Here is a 23,830-nt window from a genome sequence, read left to right as displayed (position 1 = left end):
CGTCGTGGAAGCCGGGGAAAGGGTGCAGCGCGCCGCACAGGCGCGATATTAGGTACGTAGCTGCATATATAGTCGTAATTATAATCTGCGAGAAAACTGCAGGCATGCAGGGGCCAGGCATGCAGCAGCAGAGGCCTGTACCGGGTCGGAGCGCGTGACCGCTATATGAGCGCGGCCACAAAGAGCGAGAGCGCGAATAGGCTCGAGAACTTCCAGTGGCGCGCGGGCGGGCCGGCCGCAGCGGCGGTGGAGGTGGGGGAGACGGCCGTGGCCGAGCTCGTGTGGGGGGTGGCCGCGGAGTGCGCGGCGCTCGTGGCCGCGCTCGCCTTGGTGCTGAGACTGCTGTGGTAGGAGCTGACCTCTGTCTCGTTGAGCGTGAGGGTGGGCATAGAGTTGGTGCCGGTTGCGCCGGTGAACTGGTACACGACGCTGCCGGTGGTGATGCCAGGGTCTGTCTGGATAATGTTCTGCGACATGTGATTTGCGCCGTTGCCGTCCTTCCTGTAGGCGGTCGCCGGAGCAGCTGTATATGTACGCGCTGGGCTGGCGTGCGTGTCGGAAGCACCGGCCATACGAGATGCCTAGTCCCCAATCGCGAGATATTGTCACCGCATAGCCGGCTGGATGCGCTACCGCCTCTGTGGCGACAGCAAATCGCTACGCCATGTTCCTGGGCGCGGCGATTGCATCGCTACGTAGTTTTCTTTAATGACGTATGGCAGTGGAAATCGTCCGTCCATGATGCCGATCCGCTCGCAGATACGTATACCAGCGGCTCCCGCAGGAGGAATCTATAGGCGGCCAGGCCCTCCACATACCGGCCTGCGTTGCGATAGTGCAGAGAGAGGCTGCTAACGCAGCTGCGCGCTACCTCATGGCAACGATCAGTTGCCTAGGCAAACTCTGGTATGACATATTCTCCGCTCCCGCGATGGCATACAGTGGCTCCGACCCGGGCCTAGACCCTTGTGCTGCATGTCCGTCTTGGAGCCCCATTAGTGCCGGCAAAATGCGGAGATATCCGCACCGGGTAACACCGAAAAACCGGGACCGCACTTCGTGCTGGCCGCTACACAGACGCAGGTCGACGCGCGCGATGAGATTTTCATCTTTAAAAAGCTGCGGGTGCCCGTCCAGATACACTCTTCCCGCTCCCCGTAGCTAACAGTCAAAATGGGTGCATACAAGTACTTGGAAGAGTTGCAAAGAAAGAAACAATCCGACGTCTTGAGATTCTTGCAGAGAATCAGAGTCTGGGAATACAGACAGAAGACCGTCATCCACCGCGCTTCCAGACCTTCCAGACCAGACAAGGCCAGAAGACTGGGCTACAAGGCCAAGCAGGGCTTCGTCATCTACCGTGTCAGAGTGAGACGTGGTAACAGAAAGAGACCTGTGCCAAAGGGTGCCACCTACGGTAAGCCAACCAACCAGGGTGTCAACCAGCTAAAGTACCAGCGTGCTTTGCGTGCCACTGCCGAGGAGCGTGTCGGCAGACGTGCTGCCAACTTGCGTGTGTTGAACTCCTACTGGATCAACCAGGACTCCACCTACAAGTACTTCGAGGTCATCCTTGTCGACCCATCCCACAAGGCCATCAGACGCGACGCCAGAATCAACTGGATCGCCAACCCTGTGCACAAGCACCGTGAGGCCAGAGGTCTAACCGCCACCGGCAAGAAGTCCAGAGGTATCAACAAGGGCCACAGATTCCACAACACCCAGGCCGGCAGAAGAAAGACCTGGAAGAGACAGAACACTCTATCTCTGTGGAGATACAGAAAGTAATCTGGCTGCCCTGCTTAACAAGTGTATTGTATTCCTACATAGTATCTACTTGTAATCTTGGCTTGGCCTTTTTTTTTGCAAAATTCTCGCCAGAAAACCAGCTGCTTGACTTGCCCCGCTTGACTCCTAAGCGCGAGGCCTGCAAGCTTCAGTGCGTGTCGGCGCCTCGCACAAACTCTTGCCACTTGCGTTTTCGCAGCCCCGCCGGAGCTCGTATGCCAGGGGTCGCGGGCACTCTTGACTGGGGACAGTGTGGAGGTGCTGGCTTGTTTCTTTTTCCAGTCAGAACTAGCATATAGCATTAATGATTTAATAATTGGCAAGGTAATAATATTAGCTACTCAATAATTTCCTGCAGATATCGGCACCAGAACGGCTCAGATCGATCGGCTGCGTCGTTAAAGTTCCTGTGGTTTGAGAAGATCGAACAACGGTAAAGCGAGCAACTTATAACGAAGGAGGTACGGATAATCCCCCCTTTTTCTAGTACCAGTTACTTTTAGAACACGGTCAAGCAAGATGGTATACAGCAAGACTGCGATTCTCTCTGTCTATGACAAGACGGGGCTGCTAGACCTAGCCAAAGGTCTAGCGGAGAACAACGTGCGTATACTCGCGTCTGGCGGGACGGCGCGGATGGTGCGCGAGGCCGGGTTTCCGGTGGAAGACGTGTCTTCGATCACCAATGCGCCTGAAATGTTAGGTGGGCGTGTGAAGACGCTGCACCCGGCTGTGCACGGTGGGATCTTGGCCCGGAACCTGGAGTCGGACGAGAAGGATCTTAAGGAGCAGGGAATTGAGAAGGTGGACTTCGTGGTATGCAACCTGTACGCTTTCAAGGAGACTGTGGCTAAGGTGGGCGTAACCGTCGAGGAGGCGGTCGAGGAGATAGACATCGGTGGTGTGACGTTGCTCCGCGCTGCAGCAAAGAACCACTCACGTGTGACAATTCTTTCAGATCCGCGCGATTACTCACAGTTCCTCAGCGAGCTGTCGAAGGGCGAGATTCCCGAGGACATGCGCAACAAGCTTGCGCTGAAGGCGTTCGAGCACACGGCTGACTACGATGCGGCCATTGCGGATTTCTTTAGGAAAAAGTACTCTGAGGGCAAGTCTCAGCTCACATTGCGCTACGGTGCGAACCCTCACCAGAAGCCTGCGCAGGCCTTTGCGGCGCTGCATGATGAGCTGCCTTTCAAGGTGCTGTGCGGCTCCCCCGGATACATCAACCTACTAGATGCATTGAACTCCTGGCCGCTGGTCAAGGAGCTGTCTGCGTCTTTGAACCTTCCTGCAGCTGCATCCTTCAAGCATGTCTCGCCTGCTGGTGCAGCTGTCGGATTACCGTTGTCTGACGTCGAGAAGCATGTTTACTTTGTTGCTGAAATCGAGAACCTATCTCCATTGGCATGCGCCTACGCTAGAGCTCGCGGTGCCGACAGAATGTCTTCGTTCGGCGACTGGATAGCGTTATCCAACATTGTTGACGTTCCTACTGCACAGATTATCTCCAAGGAGGTTTCCGACGGTGTCGTGGCCCCCGGCTACGAGCCCGAGGCTCTGGAGATCCTCAAGAAGAAAAAAAGTGGGAAGTATTGCATCTTGCAGATCGATCCAAACTACACTCCCGAACCGCTGGAGTCAAGGCAGGTGTTTGGTGTCACGTTGCAGCAGAAGCGTAATGACGCCATCATCAACAAATCTTCCTTTAAGGAGATTGTTTCAGCCAACAAGGACCTACCGGAGTCCGCCATTGTCGACCTGACTGTGGCGACTATAGCGCTGAAGTACACGCAGTCCAACTCGGTTTGCTATGCCAAAAATGGTATGGTTGTCGGCCTAGGCGCAGGTCAGCAATCCAGAATCCACTGCACCAGATTGGCTGGAGACAAGGCAGACAACTGGTGGTTGAGACAGCACCCACGCGTTCTAGCTTTCAAGTGGGCGAAGGGTGTCAAGAGACCCGAAAGGTCGAATGCGATTGACCTATTTGTAACGAATCAGGTCCCAACTGAGGAACCGGAGAAATCCGAGTACGAGTCCAAATTTGAAGAGGTACCAACACCTCTTTCCGAGCAGGAGAGAGAGGAATGGCTCTCGAAGCTAAACAACGTGGCACTCTCCTCTGATGCTTTCTTCCCCTTCCCTGACAATGTCTACAGGGCTGTGAAATCAGGTGTTAAGTACATCGCGGCGCCATCTGGCTCCGTTATGGACAAGGCTGTGTTTGCGGCCGCCGACTCCTTCGAGTTGGTTTACGTCGAAAACCCGATCCGTCTGTTCCACCACTGAGCTGTTCCTAACGCGGACAAGGCACCTTGGGTCCACGGTTCCAAGGCCCCAATTTTAGATGTCTCTTATGTATCCTGTTTAAACTTTCCCGTTTGTATATGTACTGGCAACCCATCTAGTTCTCCTCTACGCGGTCCGCCGAGGTCCGCCTAGACCTCTGCGTGATGGGCACCTAGAGTGCGACGTTCAAGAGCTACGCTATATAGATAAATGTCTGCAGTATGGTTTTACCCAAGTGACAACTGGCCCATAGGACCTACACAGAGTCTAGGAATATACTGCGGTAGAACGACAACAAAGACGGCCGAACTCAATTAGAGCCCCCGAAGAGGTTCTAAGAATTCTAGACCGTGCATCCTACTTTATCTTGGTACCTGTCGACAGGGCGCTTCTGCCTCATCCATTAAAAATGGCAATAGCCGCGCTGCAAACACGCGGTGCCCGCGACTCAGACCCCGCTCGAAGAGCAGAGGAGAAGCGGACTAGTGCGGCTGCGGCGTGACTTCTTGAGGCTCTGCCTCTCGAGTGTCGATCGTGTGCAAGAGAACTGAGGAGGCTAAGCTACAATAGCAAGGACAGACAAGGAAGTTGCCGAAGCAAGTTCCTCCGTTCCCCCTCCCCGGATGTCTCAAGCACTTCAGGCCCTTGGTTGTAGAATGTAAAACGTAACGGTTGTATCTTCCGCAGCAGGTTCGCTTTATATATGCCAATTATTGCAAAAAGAAATAAATTCATTACCCGGACATGTAAACTACAAGGCGGCAGGGCACACGATGATGAGTCGACCGATGCCAGCAAGATAGGCTTGTGACTAAAACTGGCTAGTTACTGTATGATCATTATTGCAGATTAGTATATATTTTACACTGTCGCCTTAGTAGGTTAATGAGGCATGATCTGTATGCTAAACAGCGTTTAGTCTACTGTAGCCATGCACGTCAGCACGACAGCAGACGCAGGCCTTGAAACCACGCAATCCTAGGGACACACGGCACTCTTCGCAGAGTGCAAAACAGCGACAGGGCCACAGAACTATATTGCGTAGATTAGTTTTGCAAACTACGCAGGACATATCTGCGTCTTCATCTTGAAGCTTGCTCGGGGACGTGCAGGTTTCCATATTGCGCTGTAGCAGCACCTCTTTGAGGATTCCATTTTCATTGATATGCGCGTACTGAGATCTAGTGAGGCGCTTCCCTGGCGCAGACTCGCAATTGAGTATGGTCCACATGGAAAGATACCATGTGAGATCCTGGGGCGAAGAATGCGCAAGTTCCAGCATAGCCTGGGGCGAGACAACTTCTTGCAGGATGTCCTGCGGCTCTTCTAGATCAAGATCAGAATCGCAGACGTCGTCATTTTCGTCAGGGCTGTCGGACTCGTAATCTGCAGAGCCATCCTCCTCCGGTAGCAGAGGAGAAAACGTTTCGTCGTTCTCCATTGTCATAAAATGGGTGTAGTTGTTTTCGTTAATATAGTCGTTAAAGTTTGCGCTCTTCTGGTGAGTGTTTCGCACGGGAGTGGCCGCCTTCGGCGGGGCGAGGGAGCCGCGGATGCGGCTAAAGATGCCTTTAAGCATAGAGCCAAGCCAGAGCACCCTTCTGATAGCAACTGAACGAGGCTTTGGCGCCGGATCGGCCCTGGACCCCGTCACTGCTTCTGGTATCTTGGATAGTTTGTTCATATAACCACTGATCATATAGCTCTTGTGCAATGAGGCCGCCGCCTTCAAGTGCGGAAGCTCGCGGTGTAGGCCATGTTCCTTGTTCTGTGATGGGTTGCAGAGCAGGACGGCAAGCCGCATAACCGTGATACTGAACTCCTCTTCCCCAGTAAGGTTCAAGTTCTTGAACCAGTTGCTGACGAAGGAGTGGAACTGGAGATCCTCAACAGCAGACGTGCCCTCGTCGCGCGTGGGGTTTAAACGCACCAGGCAGGCCAAAAGATAGCAGGCCATGGAGATCCCAATGATGAATACAGAAAAGAACTTGGGGAAGTGTTTGCACTTGGTAAATAGCGACAAGGACCCAAGTCCGTTGCTGCGCACCTCGAGCAGCAGATAGCTGATGAACCCTGTATTGAGAAGCGTAGAGCACGCCAAGCGCCAACGGCGTTTCCGAAAGAGCTCGACCAGGTGAATGATGAGCCGCCCGCTGAGAGCCATGATGCAGTCCGGGCCATACTCGTGCGCGGTCGCACCCCCCTTAGTCATCCCATAGAACTGCGCAGAGAGCTCGAAGATCGTGTAGTCAGATTCCTCTAGAGGCTTCCCATTGGTCGTGATCGACAGAAAAGTCTCGATGCAGTGCGAAAGCGTGAACACAACGTACGTCCGTGACAAGAACGCCCCCACCTCCAGCGTCGGCCAGCGCCGGAGCCACCCCACCTGGTACTGTATCGCCACCCCGCACAACCCGTACACGAGCGCTGCAATCGCCACCGCGTGCAGCGTTACGCGCGACCAGTTCGGAATGCTCGTCCGCACCGTGTTCGACCGCAGACCCGCCATTGCCGACAGCCGACTCAGAATCACCGCGATGAAGAAGCACCCCACCGCGTAGCTGCTGAAGAAGTACCCCACCGAGCTCATGAAAGTCTCGCTGTTGAATGGCAGGGTCTCCGGGTTGTTGAGTGACGCAAGGTACTGCGTAACCACCGCATCATAGAAGGCCTTGTAAATTCTGTAGGGGGTATTCACCAGAGACGCCAGCGGTGTGCTATCGCTAACCAGGAAGTGCGATGACTGGTTGAGATAGTCTAGCCTTTCCAACACGCTAGAGTTCATGTGTGTCTATGCTCCACTCGCGCACGAATGTCCGCCTGTGATAGTCCTTCTCTGGTTTGTGCCTTGTAGACGGGGCGCTGTCGCTTGGCTTCGTGAAAGCCAGGTTAAATAGTGACCTAGGCCGTCGCAGCTTAATCTTGAAACGACGGCAACCATATACACCACTGCCAATACACAGCCTGCACAAGTAGTCGCTGTTCCAGCCCAACAAGTCACTCCGCGCGTGCCGAACACTGAGACAAGATGTTGGCACCAGATGCGGCGTCACAGATAGCGAAGCGCCGTGCGGCTTTGAGCACCTGACAGGTGCGGGGGAGGAGCGTTTAAGACTAATTTTTCGGCGTTGTCCCTGCTACCTGTTACTCATCAGACACACAAGAGAGCAATAAGCAGCGTGGCGAATTGGATAATGTCTTTGACTGCGTTTAACCAGCTAGAAATCCTTCCTCCGGACGCACTGTTCGATGTCAAGAAGCGGCTAACCCAAGACACGCGGTCGTTTAAAGTTGACCTCGGGCTCGGGGCATACCGGGACGAAAACGGGAAGCCGTGGGTGCTACCGTGTGTGCGCGAAGCGGAGAAACAGTTGATGGCGGACCCCGGATACAACCACGAGTACCTGGGGATTGCCGGGCTGGAGGAGTTCCGCGCGGCCGCGGCGCGTGTGCTACTCGGCGAAGACAGCGAGGCGCTGGCCGAGGGCCGGGTGGTGTCGGTGCAGTCGATTTCCGGCACCGGGGCGCTGCACGTGGCGGCGAAGCTACTTGCGAAGACGGTGCCAGATGCGACGGTGTACATGTCGGACCCCACGTGGGGCAACCACTTTGCCGTGTTCGAGACACAGGGTCTGCGCACGGCGACGTACCCATACTGGGATGCGGCGACCCGCTCACTGGACATGGAGGGCGTTCTGGGCGCGCTGGGCGCGGCGCCGCGCGGGTCGGTCTTCGTGCTGCACGCTTGTGCGCACAATCCAACGGGGCTTGACCCCAACGAGGAGCAATGGGTGCAGATCCTGGACGCGGTAGCCGCGCGCGAGCACACCGTGCTGTTCGATAGCGCCTACCAGGGGTTTGCGTCGGGCAGCCTGGCTCGCGACGCGTACGCGCTGCGCGCCGGGCTGCGGCGCCTGGCCGAGGTCACGCCGGTGCTTGTGTGTCAGTCCTTTGCCAAGAACATTGGCATGTACGGTGAGCGTGTGGGCGCTCTGCATGTTGTCCTGCCCCGCCAGCCTGCCGAGTCGCTGGCGCACGTCAAGGCTGCCGTGCTGTCGCAGCTGAGCCACATCACGCGCTCGGAGCTGTCGAACCCGCCCGCCTACGGCGCCAAGATCGTGACCAAGGTCCTCACCACCCCCGAACTCGCCGCTCAGTGGAAGAAGGACATGATCACCATGTCGAGCCGCATTGCGCGCATGCGCCGCGTGCTCCGCGACCGTCTGGTCGAGCTCGGTACACCTGGCAACTGGGACCACATCGTCCAACAGTGCGGCATGTTCTCATACACCGGTTTGACGAAGGAGATGGTCGCCCGCATGGAAAAGGACTTCGCCATCTACATGGTCTCCTCGGGCCGCATTTCGATAGCCGGCCTTAACGACAGCAATGTCGGCCACGTTGCCAACGCAATTGACAATGCTGTTCGCCACTTCTCTACACCCAAGCTGTGAATAGTAGTCCGACCATTATATATAGCCGCCTCGTGGCAGTTAGTTACGTAATATTCGTGCGTACAGCCTTGGAACTCTGGGGCCAGCCCCCATGCTTTCTCATGCAGCCGCCAACAGTTGGAATTCAGGCCCGGAGCACATGGCCTAGTCCAGAACCCCAGAAATTCGCAGCCATGAACGGCGCGCATAGTTAAACCTGCAAACAGATTACAGTTCCCACGCAAGGAACATATAGCCGGGTAACGATGTGCGGCTTCGCCTATCTATCATATATATGGCGCTTGATTCCTTGTTAACACGGTAGTAAGAGTACCAACAACCAGGTCTATCGGCTGACTATATCGACTAAGACGGCTTCTTTCCCCAGGGTTACCAGGCGCAGCGCTCAATAGCCGGAGCAACTCGTGAAAGTGAAGATGATGGATATTAAGGATAGAACTATTGAGTTCCAGAGGTCAGTCACCAGCTACAGCAGGAGAAATGCGAAGCAAGGTGCGGGCGGGCCCGGTGAGGGGGCAGACAGGCAGTCGCTGCGCAAATCCGAGTTCCAGCAGCGGGCATCTCGGATTTCACACGAGATAGCGAACCTGGCGCAGATGCTGTCGAAACTGGCACAGCTGGCGAAGCGCAAGCCGATGTTCAACGATAATCCGGTGGAAATAGCGGAGATGACGTACCTCATCAAGCACAAGATATACAGCGTGGAGCAGGAAATGATGGAGCTGTCCCGGCACATGCCAAATAACGGCGGCGGGGTGGCAGACGGGGGTGCACAGACACGGCTTCACACGAAGAACGTTGTGAACCTGTTGAACACGAAGATGAAGAACATAAGCGGCGACTTCAAGAGCGTGCTGGAGGCGCGCCAGAAGCTTGAATTGGCGAACCGGGACCGCTGGGAGAAAATAAGCGCTGATCGGAACTCTGCGGCTGCCGCATCCCTTCAGGACGGGCTTCCGATGGGCGGTATGGGGGTATCCAGTGGCTCTGCTGCGGCATACAACAGTGCAAATCCATTCATGAGCAGTCTGCTTGCCGAGGACGATGCTTCGGGGCAACCCAACGGACAGCTATCGTTGCCGAATGAGGAAAGTGTGCTGCTACTGGAAGAGCAGCAAACGGCGAACCAGCAATACCTACAGGAACGTGGGCGGGCGGTCGAAACCATAGAGTCCACCATCCAAGAAGTGGGGAATCTATTCCAGCAGCTGGCGCACATGGTGCAGGAGCAGGGCGAAACTATACAGAGGATCGATGCCAACGTCGAGGATATCGATATCAACATCGCAGGAGCACAGAGAGAGCTGCTCAAGTATTTTGATAGAATAAGCAGCAACCGATGGATGGCGGTGAAGATATTTGCCATTCTGTTTGCCTTCTTCCTGGTATGGGTGATTGTCAATTGAGCGTCCCCTGTGCGCCATCCAGCACATGGACAACCACACCCCATGTATGACAACAGATAAAGTAATTAATGATAATGATATACTATCTCCATACTTTGAATAGATATGTACTGCTAAAAATCAGCTATACTACACTAATGCTTCGCCATGCACATGCAGTTTGTTGCGCACAATCACAGCCCCATCTCTGCCTGTAGTTCCCGCAATGCACGTTCGTCTTCATCTTCCTCTTGGTCCATACCCAACGTTACCGGCTGCCCACGGTCCTGCTGCGGCATATCTGAGCTGGGCACGGATGGCAAAGAGACCTTTGTTGCCGGCGCCGCGGCCGGAACAGCAGCACCAGGCTCCATCACCTTCCGGGCAACTTCCTCTTGCGCAAGCATATCTAGTTCTTCGTCAAGCTCATCTTCATCTATCTCGTTCACACCTGTGTATAGCGGCCGAGAAATGGCCTCGCTGATCTCCTCGCCCAGTTCCACTTGCTCGCGAATCTCGTCCATGGTCTCATCGACGCGCTCAACGTCCAGTCCCTCGTGGATGTGCTTCATTGCCGACGCGCCCTGTTTCATTGCCTTCATGGTCTCCAAGTTCAAGTTCGCATTCTCAATGGAGTAGAGCTGCTGCTCAAGCGAGTCCACCTGTTTGTCTATCTTCAAGAGTTGGCTCTCGAATACTTTCTTGCGCTTCAGCGCAGCTTTGGCCATGTTCTTGTTCCCCTTCGAGAGAAAGTGCCGCGCGCTCTCCTCCTGACTCGTCATCTGCGTCTGCAAGTGGGCCTGCTTCTTGGAAAGCAACTGGATATGCTCCCGCAGCTCAAGAATGGCCTTCTTGGGCAGCTCCTTCTTCTGCTTTGCATTCCCTGACCCAAACAAGTACGACCACATCTTGCTCGATTGTAAACGTGTACTGATTGCACTGCTTGCACTGATTTTAGCCACCTGACGTAGTACGCCAAGATCACCTACAGCTGCCTATTAGCGTCGAAACTATCCGGCAGACGTGCACCTGAACTCTACGCAGTCGCTGCGCTTGCTGACTCCTTCTAAGCTCCCACAGCCTGTTAGGTCGTACACAAGTATATCACGTGGGTATGTAGTGTTTGTACGTGTTTAGTGATCTGACTACCCGGCGATAGGACAGGGCCAGCCACTCAACATGCTTGCTGACGGTAACGATTGCCGCGGTGGGTGGAAGTATTACTCGCGAGCCAGGTACGGATGCTACAGCACCCAGCGTGTGCTCGGCACCCCTGCTGCAGCGTAAGTGCTCAGTATAACATATATCACTACGTACGTTCGCACGCGACACCCCCGGCAGATGCAAAAGATGGGTCGGCGAAGAGGTCCCTCACTCTGTAGATGACTAACAGCCAACAACAACTCGGCGCCCATGAACGATTCGCCTACGCACCGCTCCTCACGGCAGCATGAGTTTGCCCTGAATTCCGACAAACTTCGACAGCAGCAGCCGGCGGCGCTGCAGACACCCGGCTTGCCCACGCCCAAGCGCCCCAGCCCCATACAGCAAGCCTCGCGCGCACCCCGGCGCGACTCAGAGGACGTCCTGCAGCTGGAATACAACTCCGTAAAGCAGGAGAACGATAAGCTCAAAAACATCATTACCAAGTTAAAGCAGGAAATCGACGTATATTCGCGCTTGCTGCAGCGCCAGACAGGCGCGCCGCGGCCTCCGCCGCCTCACCCCTGCGGCATCCCGCTCATTGAGTCAATCCTGGTCAACTCTTCCAAGCGCCGGAAGCGTGCGACCACAGTTGTGGCACGTGCCGTACCTCAAACACACAGCACCTCTCGCGTGCTGAAAGACGCCAGCAAGGACGTGATGCTCGGCCCAGCTAGCCAGGCGCTTGCTCCACCCGCCGCAGAGGACCTGGCGCCCGAAGACCTCCTGCTCATGAACCGTCTCACCGATTTGCTGAAGCGCATGGACTGAGCACGTGATGAGCACGTGAGCACTCGGGTCCGATCCGCTCCGAGCAGCGTGATCGTCCCGCGGCAGCCTCACGTATATAATGAAAACAGAATCGCCGGAGGGCGTGGCGTCGAGTACGCCCACGCTCCTGGTACATAGGATTATCGCATATTTACACCCAGCAGGATGTTCGCCTCGCAGTTCAAGTTCTTCATTAGGCCCTCCACCACGGGTGCGGCGCGTCGTGCGTTGTCGACCATCAAGACGTCGACGAAGGAGTCGCAAGAACTTCTAGTTGCGCAGCGCAAGAACAGACCTGTGTCTCCCCACCTTACTATCTACCAGCCACAGCTAACCTGGTATTTGTCGTCCGTGCATCGTATTTCCGGTGTGCTGCTCGGCGGTGCGTTCTACGCTGTCACAATCTCGTTCGGTGTGTCTGCCCTTCTCGGTTTGGGCCTCAACGCCGAAAACCTCGCAACATGGTACCACTCACACATGCCAACTTGGGGTGACCTCACTGTCAAGGGTGGTGCTGCGTACCTCTTTGCGTTCCACTTTGGAAACGGTATTCGCCATCTGATTTGGGACATGGGACGTGAACTGTCCCTGAAGGGCGTTTACCGCACTGGCTACGCTGTGCTGGGCCTAATGGCTGTCGGAGGGACCTATCTACTGACGCTGTGAGGGCTGGGCCGCGCGGCAGGGCTGCAGAATTATTTATTTGAATTTTATGTTTTGTACATACAGAGCAATGCATTAGTATGGGCCTACGGCATATTCTCTTCTCTGCTGCATCTTCGAGTGCAGTAGCGAATAAAACCGGCGCATGCAGAAGCAGACAGAGGCCGCTGAAACGAGAAGCAGGCCCCAGGGCGCCCGCCAGCTATTGGGTTATGCGGTGGGGTTGACTGCACTGGCCGAAGTGCTGCTCTGGCAACTGTTTCGCTTGATTCTTGCAGTGTTCTGGAAGCGGGAGCCAAAGCATGGGAGGCCAGACGCTGGCCGCGTGCTCGAGGCGGAACTAGCGGCAGCCCGTGACATATACGACATGTGCCGTCTTTTTGGGGTTTCGCTCAGGACACATATGGTACGCACAGAGGATGACTACCTGCTTGCGGTGCACCACATTCCCGCGAGCGAGGCGGGCGCGCCAGTCGTGTACCTGCACCATGGCCTCATGATGTCCTCGGACATCTGGTGCTGCAGGCTCGACCGGCAGGATAGCCTTCCCTTCGTGCTCGCAGCAAGCGGTTACGATGTTTGGATGGGCAACAATCGCGGTAACAGGTACTCTACCAAGCACCTGCGCTGCGCGCCGCATGACGAGCGCTTCTGGGACTTCTCGCTGGACGAGTTTGCGCTGTTTGACATCCCCAACACAGTAGACTACATTCTCGCTGCCACCGGCGCCCGCACGCTCACCTGTATCGGGTTCTCCCAGGGCAGCGCTCAGCTCTTTGCCGCGCTGTCTGTGCACGCAGGGCTCAATTGCAAAGTTTCGCGCCTTGTGGCCATTGCCCCGGCGATGACCCCGCCCGGCATGCACCACCGCCTCCTGGACTCCCTCATCAAGTTCACGCCGAATCTGACGTACCTGCTGTTCGGCCGCAAGGCCCTGTTGTCGAGCACCGTGCTGTGGCAACGCCTGCTCCCACATGGCGTGTTTGACGCGCTCATAGACCGCGCCCTGTGCCTGCTGTTCGGCTGGCGCAGCGCCAATATCGCCCCCGAGCAGAAGCACGTGTCCTACTCAAAGCTGTACTCCACCACCAGCGTCAAGTGCATCGTGCACTGGTTCCAGATCCTCAGGGCACAGCAGTTCCAGTTCTTCCACCCTTCAGACTGCCTTTTCCACAGCGTCGCACGGCCTTATGCTGTGGCCCACTTCCCGACCAACACCTCCATCACAGTCCCTACCATGCTTATATATGGCACCTCAGACTCCCTAGTGGGCATCAATGTCTTGCTGAAGAACCTGCCTGGGCAGCGTTTGGACATCGTCGCTGTGCCGGGTTACGAGCACTTGGATCTATTATGGGGGAGAAAAGTTCGAGAGCTTGTCATCAAGCCTTTGCTGGCTCTTCTCGATCACGACAGCCGCACTCGTGCAGAGGATAAAGCGAGTTCCTGTCAAACGGCGGGGCACCAAGTATGACTCGTCTCTCACCAATAGTCTGCCAGGCATAAAGCTGCGCTATCGGGTCCCATCGGTTCCTCGAGCTGGAGGTACATAAATTTTTCGATATTCCCGTTTTCCAGAAAAGTATTTTATACTTCACATATTTAACAAGTTCAAGCTCAAAGCTCGCATCAGGTAGCACCATACTGTCATCCTCCGCCATTACTAGCGCCAGTTTAGTGTCACGTTCGTCTTGTACCATGTCGTATAATAATAAGAAGAGGAATGGCAGCTTCAAACGTCGAAACGGCGGGGACTATTACTTCCCGAACAAGAGACCGCACCATCATCACCAGCCTACAGGGACCACGTCGCGATACAACAACCAAGTACGGCCGCCGACAGAGCCGGAGCCTGCGGCGCCGGCGCCGGCGGACGTCGCGACGTCTGCTGCCGTTGCCGCTACGCGGCAATCACGTTTCCAGCCCCATCGAGCCCTGCCCAAAGCCCCGAGACAGGTGTCGCGCTACAACAACGGCAACCTGCCGGCTCCTCCGGCAGGGCCAGCGTCACTGCGAGTGCCAGCGACCATAATCACACACACACACTCGGTCGAGTCCAGCTACCAGAGGATAACGCAGGTCGGTGAGGGCACGTACGGTAAAGTCTACAAGTGCCGGAACATATACACAAACAAGCTTGTTGCTCTCAAGAAGCTGCGACTGGAGACCGAGCGCGATGGCTTTCCTATCACGTCCATCCGTGAAATCAAGCTGCTCCAGCACTGCCAGCACGAGAACGTGAGCACAATCGCAGAGATCATGTGCGAGGCGCAGAAGACCGTTTACATGATCTTCGAGTACGCGGACAACGACCTGAGCGGTCTTCTAATGAACAAAGAGATACATTTTTCGGACGCCAATTGCAAGCATCTTTTTCGGCAGCTGCTGAAAGGCATGGAATATCTGCATGAGTGTCGGATCCTGCACCGCGACATCAAGGGCTCGAACATCCTTATTGACAACCGGGGCAACCTGAAGATCACGGATTTCGGGCTGGCCCGCAAGATGAAGCAGGAGCCCGACTATACAAACCGCGTCATCACCTTGTGGTACCGCCCCCCGGAGCTCCTGCTAGGCACCACGCGCTACGGCACAGAGGTCGACATGTGGGGCTGCGGCTGCCTGCTGGTTGAGCTGTTCCTCAAGGCTGCTTTCTTCCAGGGAACCAACGAGCTCGAGCAGCTCCGTTGCATTTTCCAAGTCCTCGGTACGCCGACCATCGAGCAGTGGCCAGGGCTGTTCGACATGCCGTGGTGGTTCATGATGATCCCCCAACAGAAGGAAAACTACCCGAGCCGCTTCGACGAGAAGGTCAGTGGCGTGCTGCCCACCCAGAGCTGTCGCGACCTTGCCCGTGGTCTGCTGCTGTACGACCAAAAAAAGCGCTTCTCCGCCTCCGAAGCCCTCAAGAGCGCCTACTTCTACGAGCTGCCTCGTCCCGAGCCGCTCAATCTTGGCGACTTCGACGGCTGCCACGAGTTCGAAGCCCGTAGGCAGCGCCGCAAGGAACGCGAAGAGACCAAGAAGGCCGCGGCAGCCTCCGCCAGCTCTGCATCCAAAAAGTCTGCATAGTTTAGATATCCTCGCATCACTAAATACTGCTGTGTTATGTATTATTTAGCACATAATGAATCCATTAATTAACGTTTCCCCAGCAGTTCCTGCTCGAAACACCGGTTTCCCCCGATGAACCATGATGCTTGGATCTTGCCAAGCTTGTTCACGAGATGCTCATTGCACTGCACGGACATGGTCTCTACATGCTGCGTGGTCGCTTCCAGGTTCTTCTGCAGGAGCTGCAGCTGCTGGGAGAGCTGCGAGTAGTGTCTTCGCTTTGTTTGGTCCATCGCCCTGGTGTGCTCAGTGGAGTTGATAGTAAACATAATCAAGTTTCACAACAAGAGACACAAAACAACGAGATTGGAGACGCACCAGCTGCCAGTATATAGGCTGGCGATAGATGCCTTCTCAAGCACCCGGCCCGGATGTACTGGAGAACCCAGCTGACCTCCTGCGGCAAACGCGCGAGAACTTCTCCATTGCACATGATCTACAGTTGCTGAACGCCACAGAGGAGAACTTGCGCCGACTCATGCAGCGGACGCAGCAGCTAGAGGCCAAGGGAGCGCAGGAGCTCTCGGAGCTGCAGGCGCAGCAGACTGAGCGGGCACAGGCCGCGGAGGCAATGCGGGCGGAAAAGGAGACGCAGGCGCAACATCTGCAGGCGCTGACACATTCTCAAGACCTTGTGCGGCTTGCCAACGAACTCGAGGAACTGGAACAGCAGCTGGTGAGCCTTCGGGCTGAGCTGGACGAAGGGATGACGCAGCTGCTGCAGACGTCGGAGCCCACGGCGGCGTTCCAGGGCGACGCGGAGCACGAGCAGCAGAGTCCGGAGGTGCAGACGAACCTGCTCAAGCTGCAGCTGTACTCGTCGCTGGGTGTGACCCTCGACACAGAGCACAACCAGGCCCTAATCGAGCGTGGCGACGCAGCGGGGATTGACCTCATTGCTCTCGAAGACGACTCGCTCAGCCCGTTCTTTCGCACGAAGTACGTGTGGGACCGCTTATAGCTATACAGATTACATATCAGAAGTTGGCTGGGTTCCTGCGGTTGGAAACCTTCGTCCACTTCGGTACCTTATGTGCGCCCTTGCGGTAACCCCGTGAAGACTTGTTGAATACTGTATACTTGTCCTTTGGCGACATCTGGTGCTCCGCAGGGAACACCGCTGGGTCGTTCAGCAGCCGTAGCTGCTTGATATCCACGCATTTCTTCACGCGCTCCTGCTTTAGCGCATCAAACGGGAGGTCGGGCAACGATTGGAGCTTCTTGCGGATCTGTAGGCCCAGATTTAACTGCTTCAACACATCATCCACTGCCTGCAGCCTGCGTCTTTGCCTCTGCTTCTGCGGCGCAGACATCCTCCATGGAATCTTCCACAGTAGACCACCCAACAGTGGTTGCGATGACTTGAACGGCCCAAACATCCTTATCTAGTTGCTTTCGATGGCCCTGGTCTCGAGTCTTGAATCAGGTGAGCATCGAAAACTTTTCCGCATCTTGTATATAGTCAACCATCATGAAAAACGGATCTCTATGTACACTACTAACTACCAGCTCTGCAGCTTGTAAGAACTGTAGCGGTATTGCTAGCGCCAGAAGTAAGTCGCAAGACCGATATGTCTAAGGAGCAGGGCCAAGCGGAACAGCACGGACGCCGGTTGCCCGTTTGGATGCTGTCACCAGCTGAAGAGAAAGAAGCGCGCAAGAACTTGAAGACCATGGCATACGAAAAGTGCTCGGAATACGTACGCGCTATGGCTGAGTGCTCAAAGGCGCACGGGCTCAATGTGTTTCCTGCATGCGATGGGCCAAAGCGCCAAATGGGGGAGTGCCTCTTATTTTATCAGAAGGACGAGTTTCTGGACGCAGAGTGGGATCGCATCGTCGAGCGCAAGCTAGATGCGCTGGAGCAACAGGTGAGAGCGCGCAAGGCCGGTGAGCAATAGTTAGGTACTAGTAACAGAAGTTCTGAATCCTATGTATTAGAACAGATCGAGCAGGTCCTTCGAGGCGCCTTGTACAGTACGGCTGTCGGCATGGAGCGACATGTCTTGCATGGGCTTGTCCAGCAACGAACCTCCAGTGTTTCCGAAGAGGTCGCTGAGCTCTGCAAGCGTGTTTCCGGGCTTTGGGGCTGCCTGTGCGTCGTCCATATTCAGTAGGGTCTCGTTATTCATGTTTTTGGCGATCTCCGCGTGCGCGAGGGACGTAAGCTCATCGAGTGCCTTTGACTGGACTTCACTCTGTTGAGGCGCGCGGTACTTGAACTGCGAGAGTGGTTTGTAATATATGGACGACAATGTGGAGAGCTCGTTGAGCAGCGTATGCAGAAGTTCCGGCGAAAAGTAGTCAAGGGTGTTGGTGAGCTGGGGTAGCTTGGTATTGCAGAGTTCGTTGATCAACGACTCCGGGTTTGGAAGCGATAGACAACGCCAGTATAGCATTGCCATATCTCTGATGTCAATATCCTGTGCTTGCGTCGTAGCCAGCTCGAGCACGCGTTGCAGAACATGGCCCGGCAGCTGTTGGCTGAGCTTCACCACTGTCACGAGGATGGACATCTGCGTAGACTGGCCCTGCTGCGGATATGTGTCGACAAACTGCATGAGCTTCTCCTCTGCGTTGGGGAATTGGTACTGCCCCAACAACCAAATGTAATTGCATTTGCCCTGGTCTGTGACCAGCCGAGATTCTGCATCAGTCCAGGAGGAAATGATTGACAGTGGCATGCCGGAAAGCTGCGGATCGTATCTTAGGAGGTCACATATGGATATCAAACATTCGTCCTGGAATGTATTCCTATCCTGGATGAGGGTACTCAGGATATCTATGGCCTTGGCGATGAACTTGGAAGCGTTGACAGCATCGGCACCATGTGCAAACTTGATCGCCAACTGCGAAATAGCAAGGATCGCCTTGGAAACAAACTCGGGCTCAAACTCTAAAGCGTACTCGCGCAATTCAAGCAGAAGCGTGCTGCATTGCTTCAAGTTCGAGGTAGTGACTAGGCGCACCATGATGTCTAACTTCTCGAGCTTCACGTACATGGGATCGTTAAACTTGACGTAGAATATCCTCAATTCCTTCTCAAGCAGAGTTGGGTACTTCTGGAGTAGAATTCTGATGGTCTTTAGCGCAACATATTGCATCTCAGGAGGCGTAGACATTAGAGAGACGAGGGCTGTCGATATTTTCTCGCTGGGCTGCTTCTGCATTTCCCGAGGCAAAAAGTCCAGGTTCTTGACAATCACCTTCACGGAAGCCAACACAACGGCAGCGTTCACGTGCTGCAAATGCGGTGTTACGCGCACGATTGTGTCTTGTGCCTCCATGGCATCTTTCGCCTCGTACTGGGCAAGTGCACCAAGAATTGTAATCCGCGCCCATTCAGTACATTCGTTCAGTGCATTCAAAAATTGGGTCACATGCGACTGGATCAGCAATGGAAGTGGCACAGCTGATCGGTCTAGTTCGTAGATCTCAGTCAGTGCTGCAATAGAGTTCGCTACCACCATGGGGTTGCTGTCGTCAAGGGCAGACATGAGATCTGTTAGCACGTCCAGCTCCATGCACAGCTCCCGGTTCAGTTGGAACAGCTTTGCCACACATATCACTGCAGTTTTGCGAACATAAGGGTTGTCGTCCTGCAGCGTCTTGCGCAACGGAATTTCCACGTGCTCCAGAATCTTGTCCACACGGATCATGGACATCGTCCGGATTGCCATGCACCGTATCAGCGGATTGGGGTCCTGTGCGTCTGTGACAAACGTGTTCACGGCCAAGATACACAGCTCCGGGTGTGTCTGCGCGTAGTTGATCACGTACAAGTACACAAGCTTCTTCTGCTCAATGTCCGACGTCGCAATGTTCTTCAGCACATCAGGAAACAGAGAAGACACATCCTTTCCGAGCGTCATCTGCTGAATGGTCTTCTTGATCGCGTCCTTCCTGGTTTGCGGGTATTTGGAAACGAGACCATTCTTTAATTCAAACAGCTCCCCTTTGTTGGATATCTTCGGCGCAACACGCACCGCATCTTTCAAGAACCGCTTTATCTTCTTGTCCATAGCTCCCCACTTGTAGAACCGCCGATAAGCCACTTCCGCGCCTGGCGTACACAATAATCAACACATTGCAACTTATGCTAGCGTGGTGAACGTTCTCACCTTGGTATATTCAGTCATCGTTATCCACGTCATGTCAGGTTTTATAATTAAGACCATTTACAGTTTCCATCTACAGGCTGCCTTTTTTGCAAGCTAGGCCCGCTACACCCGCACGCAAACTCGGATTTTTAAATAATGTTCGGATGTCCACAGTCATACGCTATATGTGCGAGAAATTTCGCGCACACCCTTACATCTCTCAGCGTAGTTTTCAGCACAGTATGTGAATACAGATATTAGATTCTAAATTACAGCTTTACACCCACATCTTCTCAAACCGCCGAACGCAGACAGACGCAACCGAATCGAGGAATCTCGACGCTGCGTATAAATTTTTCAGATGGATGCTCGAGCTTACCATTCATGTGAAGGAAAGAACCATAGAGCTAATAATGTCTACCGACGAAATTCTAGTCCTAAGAGGCACCTTGGAGGGCCACAATGGCTGGGTTACATCCTTGTCCACCTCCCCAGCGCAGCCAAACATGTTGCTATCTGGTTCCCGTGATAAGACCTTGATCACGTGGAAGTTGACCGGCGAGGACCAGCAGTACGGTGTGCCTGTCAGATCCTTCAAGGGTCACTCCCACATTGTCCAGGACTGTACCGTGACCCACGACGGTAAGTACGCTTTGTCTGCGTCTTGGGATAAGACCTTGAGACTATGGGACTTGCAGTCCGGTAAGTGTATCAAGAGATTTGTTGGCCACAAGTCCGACGTTATGTCCGTCTCTATCGACCCAAGAGCCACCCAGATCGTGTCTGCCTCCCGTGACAAGACCGTGAAGGTGTGGAACACTGTTGGTGACTGTGTTGTGACCCTATTGGGCCACAACGACTGGGTCTCCAACGTCAGAATTGCTCCAAGCGAGAAGTCCGATGACGCCGTTACCGTCATCTCTGCCGGTATGGACAAGGTTGTTAAGGTATGTTTATTTTATTCACAGTATGCCAGGGTATTTCGCTTTCCGCTCTTCACATGATGTTTACAATATTTGCTACTTCGGACGTTGCTTTGCAGCGAATGAGACATACTTTTATCACCAAGATCTCTGATGGTTGAGCAGGAAGCGTAAATATGCTGGTGGGGTATCCCGCTAGGTTACTAACACTACGACAGGTTTGGGACTTGCAGTCTTTCACCATCGAGGCTGACTTCATCGGTCACAACAACTACGTGACCACTGTCACCCCATCTCCAGACGGATCCATCTTCGCTTCTGCTGGTAAGGACGGTCAAATTATCTTGTGGAACTTGAACGAGAAGACTGCTTTGTACACCTTGGATGCCAAGGACGAGGTCTTCGCCGTTGCTTTCTCTCCAAACAGATACTGGTTGACCGCTGCCACTGCCTCCGGTATCAAGATCTTCGACCTGGAGGAGAGAACCATCGTCGACGACTTGAAGCCAGAGTTCGCTGGCTACAACAAGGCTCAGGACCCACACGCCGTCTCTTTGGCTTGGTCTGCTGACGGTCAAACTTTGTTTGCTGGTTACACCGACAACATCATCAGAGTTTGGCAGGTCATGACCGCCAGCTAAGGTTCGTTCCCTTAGGCGGTCTTTGTACATATAAAACAACTTTGGGTAGATTAGTCTTTTAATGGTTAGCTGATTTTTGATGTATTTATCCTATTTACATGTCTTCAACTTCCCCAATAAACCTCATTGCCCAGTCGTCACCCTTCACTAGGCGGGGTTCATCTAGAGCGTCTGCAATGCACTGCCACGCGTCCCGACTACCACCCCATTTTAGGACGCCCTCTTTGAATTTTTCACCACTGCTTCTGCTGAATGGATCCTTCTTAAACAAATGGTCCCATATCTTTGCAGCTATTGCCCGGTCCATTAAATAGCTATAATATGATGCCCCATAGCCAAATAAATGGCCAAATCTACCGCACCAGTTTGTTTGGTCGTCAACAAGAACCTCCATCTCACGTTCAAGACCATGGTATACCGCAATTATGTCATCCTGATCGGTGATACTATGCAACCGCTGATCCAGCATCGACATCTTGATCTGTGAAAATGTTTCAGTATTCTTCAAAAAGTTATTCTGCTCTTGAAAAGCTGAAAGAAGCTCTTCGGGTATGGGCTCACCGGTCGCATAGTTACTTGATATGCGCAGCAGTACGCGACGGTCCTTTGCGAAATGTTCCATCAAAATACTTGGGAGTTCAACAAAGTCCGTGACGCATCTGGTTCCGCTGAGATTTTGTAACTGAGTCCTTCCGAGCATAGAATGCAATGCATGGCCCATCTCGTGGAAGAGGGTTTCCACATCGCTTAACTCCAATAAGCATAGGGACTTGTTCTTCCCGTGTCTAGTTGCCCTAAAGTTGCATATTAAAGAAATGACAGGCATCTGAAATCTTGAACCGTCTGGATTTTCACCGACCTGTATCGTAGAAAAATCATTCTCCTCAGGATATATTTGACGTGAGCAGCAAACAGTGAAATGAGACGGGCTGGTTGTTTTCCCAGGTCTTTCTAGTAAATCACAGTAGATTAAGCCAATAATGCCTTCTGTCTCGGAAATTACCTGAAGCTTGCGCACGTCAGGTGCCCAAGTTTCTCCGGCTTGGGCGACTACAGGCTTCAGGCTTATCCCATATATGTCCCGAAACAAGTCCGAAATACCTTGCATAACGACTCCCAGAGAAAAGTAGGTATTGATCGATGTAAAGCCGTCCACCCTATGGTTAGGCCGGGTGAAGTTGGGGGATAGTGAAGAGTAGTAATCCCGATCCCATGGCCGCATGAGTTTTAGTGTGTTTGTCTCGGATAGGTTTTCTACATTCCGTTTTAGTTTCGCTAGCTCTTCAAGCTCGCCAGCAGCCAGCGGCTTAGTGTGATCAACCAATGTGTTAAGGAAATTTTTAACGTTTTCCGGGGATTTGGCCATCTTTCCCTCTAATTGGTAGGAAACATAGTCTGTAGCACCCATGATATTAGCAAGTTTCCGCCGAAGCTGAAGCAAACTCTTAAGCCTCTTCACTTGTTTTTCGGAACAACTAAACATTGCGGTCCATACCTGCCTCCGAATAGCCTCTGAAGGACAAGCATTCAATAGTGTATACGGAGCATACCCACTAGTTGGTATCTTATAGTTATTACCCATGGTGTCCTTGGTGAGCTGACGAAGAACAAGATGGCTAGTGCCACTCGATTCCAAATCTTTGCACGGAATCTTTATGTAGCTGGAAGATAATGATTCTGTGTTGTTGATGAAGTCTTGGCCAATAATGCTGATGTTTTGGGATAACTGTATAAACTGCTTTCTGACTTCGGGCGACGCATATGCGCCTGCTTTTTCAAAATCCTCTAGCAATATATGGCCTACCCGTATCTCCTCGCTGCTCAGTTTACTGCTTATATTCTCGTCCGATAGCACTTGTTTTAATCTTTTGCAAAGCACAACATCTGTATTCAAGATATTCATAATCTCAAACATCTGTTCATGACATTCCTGAGCTGCGGCAACAAATTGTTCATCGGGATGTGCAGCCCGTAAAAACTCACACAAGTCAATCACCCGGCATAAGATATCGCTGAGTTGATCTAATCGAATGATATACCGCACCAGACCTTCTTGTGACGAATCCTCTCTCAGGTTCCTTACCAACGCAGTAGCCTCGGTAAGTGATTTATTGGCAAATTTTCGTAGCCCTTCGGGCGAGTTTAGGTATGGGTTCTGAAATAGCCCTGTGTGCGCCACCTGCGGCGCGGTAGCTTTACTCCGGGACCAAAAGTAGGAGGAGTTCTTGCCCTTGTTATCCTGCTCTGATGAGGTATTCTGAGCCTGTGATTCTTCCCAATGGTCCTGGTCATCAAATGCCCTCCTCAGAGGTGAAATGGTTGCATTCTTGTTGCCTTGTAAGAGGCATTTATTGGAAGATAATATCCATCTCCTCTGTGATTGGATGTATTGTCTATCCAACCGCTTGTAAAACCTCACAAACATGGTGAGATGAAAGAGGGCGTACCTTGGTGCAATCCCCTACTCTCGCCAGTAGCTGACAAATTCACCTATTC

General features: G+C 53.6%; 17 protein-coding genes and 2 non-coding genes across 19 annotated transcripts; 11 read left to right on the top strand and 8 right to left on the bottom strand.

The window, feature by feature from the left end:
- Positions 1-1,173: 1,173 nt before the first annotated feature.
- AGOS_AFR214C (60S ribosomal protein eL15) lies at positions 1,174-1,788 on the top strand (the record flags this gene model as incomplete). Its single annotated transcript, NM_211115.1, has 1 exon — positions 1,174-1,788. One exon carries the CDS (start codon positions 1,174-1,176, stop codon positions 1,786-1,788), a length of 615 nt encoding a protein of 204 aa, NP_985761.1.
- A 519-nt stretch (positions 1,789-2,307) lies between these two features.
- On the top strand, positions 2,308-4,080 carry AGOS_AFR213C (AFR213Cp; the record flags this gene model as incomplete). Its single annotated transcript, NM_211114.2, has 1 exon — positions 2,308-4,080. The coding sequence occupies one exon, from the start codon at positions 2,308-2,310 to the stop codon at positions 4,078-4,080; it is 1,773 nt and encodes a 590-aa protein (NP_985760.2).
- Positions 4,081-4,296: 216 nt separating this feature from the next.
- Positions 4,297-4,393, bottom strand: AGOS_AgSNR30. Its single transcript, NR_149373.1, has one exon. It is a non-coding gene; the product is annotated as an AgSNR30 (small nuclear RNA).
- A 591-nt stretch (positions 4,394-4,984) lies between these two features.
- On the bottom strand, positions 4,985-6,865 carry ASI1 (putative ubiquitin-protein ligase ASI1; the record flags this gene model as incomplete). The annotated part of the gene is made up of 1 exon (NM_211113.2): positions 4,985-6,865. The coding sequence occupies one exon, from the start codon at positions 6,863-6,865 to the stop codon at positions 4,985-4,987; it is 1,881 nt and encodes a 626-aa protein (NP_985759.2).
- Positions 6,866-7,274: 409 nt separating this feature from the next.
- Positions 7,275-8,534, top strand: AAT2 (aspartate transaminase AAT2; the record flags this gene model as incomplete). Its single annotated transcript, NM_211112.1, has 1 exon — positions 7,275-8,534. The coding sequence occupies one exon, from the start codon at positions 7,275-7,277 to the stop codon at positions 8,532-8,534; it is 1,260 nt and encodes a 419-aa protein (NP_985758.1).
- Positions 8,535-8,950: 416 nt separating this feature from the next.
- SED5 (t-SNARE syntaxin) lies at positions 8,951-9,940 on the top strand (the record flags this gene model as incomplete). Its single annotated transcript, NM_211111.2, has 1 exon — positions 8,951-9,940. The coding sequence occupies one exon, from the start codon at positions 8,951-8,953 to the stop codon at positions 9,938-9,940; it is 990 nt and encodes a 329-aa protein (NP_985757.2).
- Positions 9,941-10,113: 173 nt separating this feature from the next.
- Positions 10,114-10,827, bottom strand: SNF7 (ESCRT-III subunit protein SNF7; the record flags this gene model as incomplete). The annotated part of the gene is made up of 1 exon (NM_211110.1): positions 10,114-10,827. One exon carries the CDS (start codon positions 10,825-10,827, stop codon positions 10,114-10,116), a length of 714 nt encoding a protein of 237 aa, NP_985756.1.
- A 505-nt stretch (positions 10,828-11,332) lies between these two features.
- On the top strand, positions 11,333-11,893 carry AGOS_AFR208C (AFR208Cp; the record flags this gene model as incomplete). Its single annotated transcript, NM_211109.1, has 1 exon — positions 11,333-11,893. One exon carries the CDS (start codon positions 11,333-11,335, stop codon positions 11,891-11,893), a length of 561 nt encoding a protein of 186 aa, NP_985755.1.
- A 165-nt stretch (positions 11,894-12,058) lies between these two features.
- Positions 12,059-12,559, top strand: SDH3 (succinate dehydrogenase cytochrome b subunit SDH3; the record flags this gene model as incomplete). Its single annotated transcript, NM_211108.1, has 1 exon — positions 12,059-12,559. The coding sequence occupies one exon, from the start codon at positions 12,059-12,061 to the stop codon at positions 12,557-12,559; it is 501 nt and encodes a 166-aa protein (NP_985754.1).
- Positions 12,560-12,701: 142 nt separating this feature from the next.
- Positions 12,702-14,030, top strand: TGL1 (sterol esterase; the record flags this gene model as incomplete). The annotated part of the gene is made up of 1 exon (NM_211107.1): positions 12,702-14,030. One exon carries the CDS (start codon positions 12,702-12,704, stop codon positions 14,028-14,030), a length of 1,329 nt encoding a protein of 442 aa, NP_985753.1.
- A 224-nt stretch (positions 14,031-14,254) lies between these two features.
- On the top strand, positions 14,255-15,628 carry CTK1 (cyclin-dependent serine/threonine protein kinase CTK1; the record flags this gene model as incomplete). Its single annotated transcript, NM_211106.1, has 1 exon — positions 14,255-15,628. One exon carries the CDS (start codon positions 14,255-14,257, stop codon positions 15,626-15,628), a length of 1,374 nt encoding a protein of 457 aa, NP_985752.1.
- A 68-nt stretch (positions 15,629-15,696) lies between these two features.
- Positions 15,697-15,903, bottom strand: HSK3 (Hsk3p; the record flags this gene model as incomplete). Its single annotated transcript, NM_211105.1, has 1 exon — positions 15,697-15,903. One exon carries the CDS (start codon positions 15,901-15,903, stop codon positions 15,697-15,699), a length of 207 nt encoding a protein of 68 aa, NP_985751.1.
- Positions 15,904-16,016: 113 nt separating this feature from the next.
- Positions 16,017-16,631, top strand: SPC24 (kinetochore-associated Ndc80 complex subunit SPC24; the record flags this gene model as incomplete). Its single annotated transcript, NM_211104.1, has 1 exon — positions 16,017-16,631. The coding sequence occupies one exon, from the start codon at positions 16,017-16,019 to the stop codon at positions 16,629-16,631; it is 615 nt and encodes a 204-aa protein (NP_985750.1).
- A 16-nt stretch (positions 16,632-16,647) lies between these two features.
- MRPL31 (mitochondrial 54S ribosomal mL60 domain-containing protein) lies at positions 16,648-17,049 on the bottom strand (the record flags this gene model as incomplete). The annotated part of the gene is made up of 1 exon (NM_211103.2): positions 16,648-17,049. The coding sequence occupies one exon, from the start codon at positions 17,047-17,049 to the stop codon at positions 16,648-16,650; it is 402 nt and encodes a 133-aa protein (NP_985749.2).
- A 192-nt stretch (positions 17,050-17,241) lies between these two features.
- CMC1 (Cmc1p) lies at positions 17,242-17,571 on the top strand (the record flags this gene model as incomplete). Its single annotated transcript, NM_211102.1, has 1 exon — positions 17,242-17,571. One exon carries the CDS (start codon positions 17,242-17,244, stop codon positions 17,569-17,571), a length of 330 nt encoding a protein of 109 aa, NP_985748.1.
- Positions 17,572-17,607: 36 nt separating this feature from the next.
- APL2 (Apl2p) lies at positions 17,608-19,692 on the bottom strand (the record flags this gene model as incomplete). Its single annotated transcript, NM_211101.2, has 1 exon — positions 17,608-19,692. The coding sequence occupies one exon, from the start codon at positions 19,690-19,692 to the stop codon at positions 17,608-17,610; it is 2,085 nt and encodes a 694-aa protein (NP_985747.2).
- Positions 19,693-20,135: 443 nt separating this feature from the next.
- ASC1 (40S ribosomal protein RACK1) lies at positions 20,136-21,334 on the top strand (the record flags this gene model as incomplete). Its single annotated transcript, NM_211100.1, has 2 exons — positions 20,136-20,717; positions 20,912-21,334. 2 exons carry the CDS (start codon positions 20,136-20,138, stop codon positions 21,332-21,334), a joined length of 1,005 nt encoding a protein of 334 aa, NP_985746.1.
- AGOS_AgSNR24 lies at positions 20,767-20,849 on the bottom strand. Its single transcript, NR_149371.1, has one exon. It is a non-coding gene; the product is annotated as an AgSNR24 (small nuclear RNA).
- A 94-nt stretch (positions 21,335-21,428) lies between the features above and the next one.
- OCT1 (metalloendopeptidase) lies at positions 21,429-23,759 on the bottom strand (the record flags this gene model as incomplete). Its single annotated transcript, NM_211099.1, has 1 exon — positions 21,429-23,759. The coding sequence occupies one exon, from the start codon at positions 23,757-23,759 to the stop codon at positions 21,429-21,431; it is 2,331 nt and encodes a 776-aa protein (NP_985745.1).
- Between the last annotated feature and the right edge of the window lie 71 nt (positions 23,760-23,830).

The sequence above is a fragment of the Eremothecium gossypii genome, chromosome VI, assembly GCF_000091025.4.
Source record: "Eremothecium gossypii ATCC 10895 chromosome VI, complete sequence".
In the NCBI taxonomy this organism is placed as follows: Eukaryota; Fungi; Ascomycota; class Saccharomycetes; order Saccharomycetales; family Saccharomycetaceae; genus Eremothecium; species Eremothecium gossypii.
The sequence above is the reverse complement of the archived record's forward strand: the minus strand, read 5'-3'. Positions and strand labels throughout refer to the sequence as shown.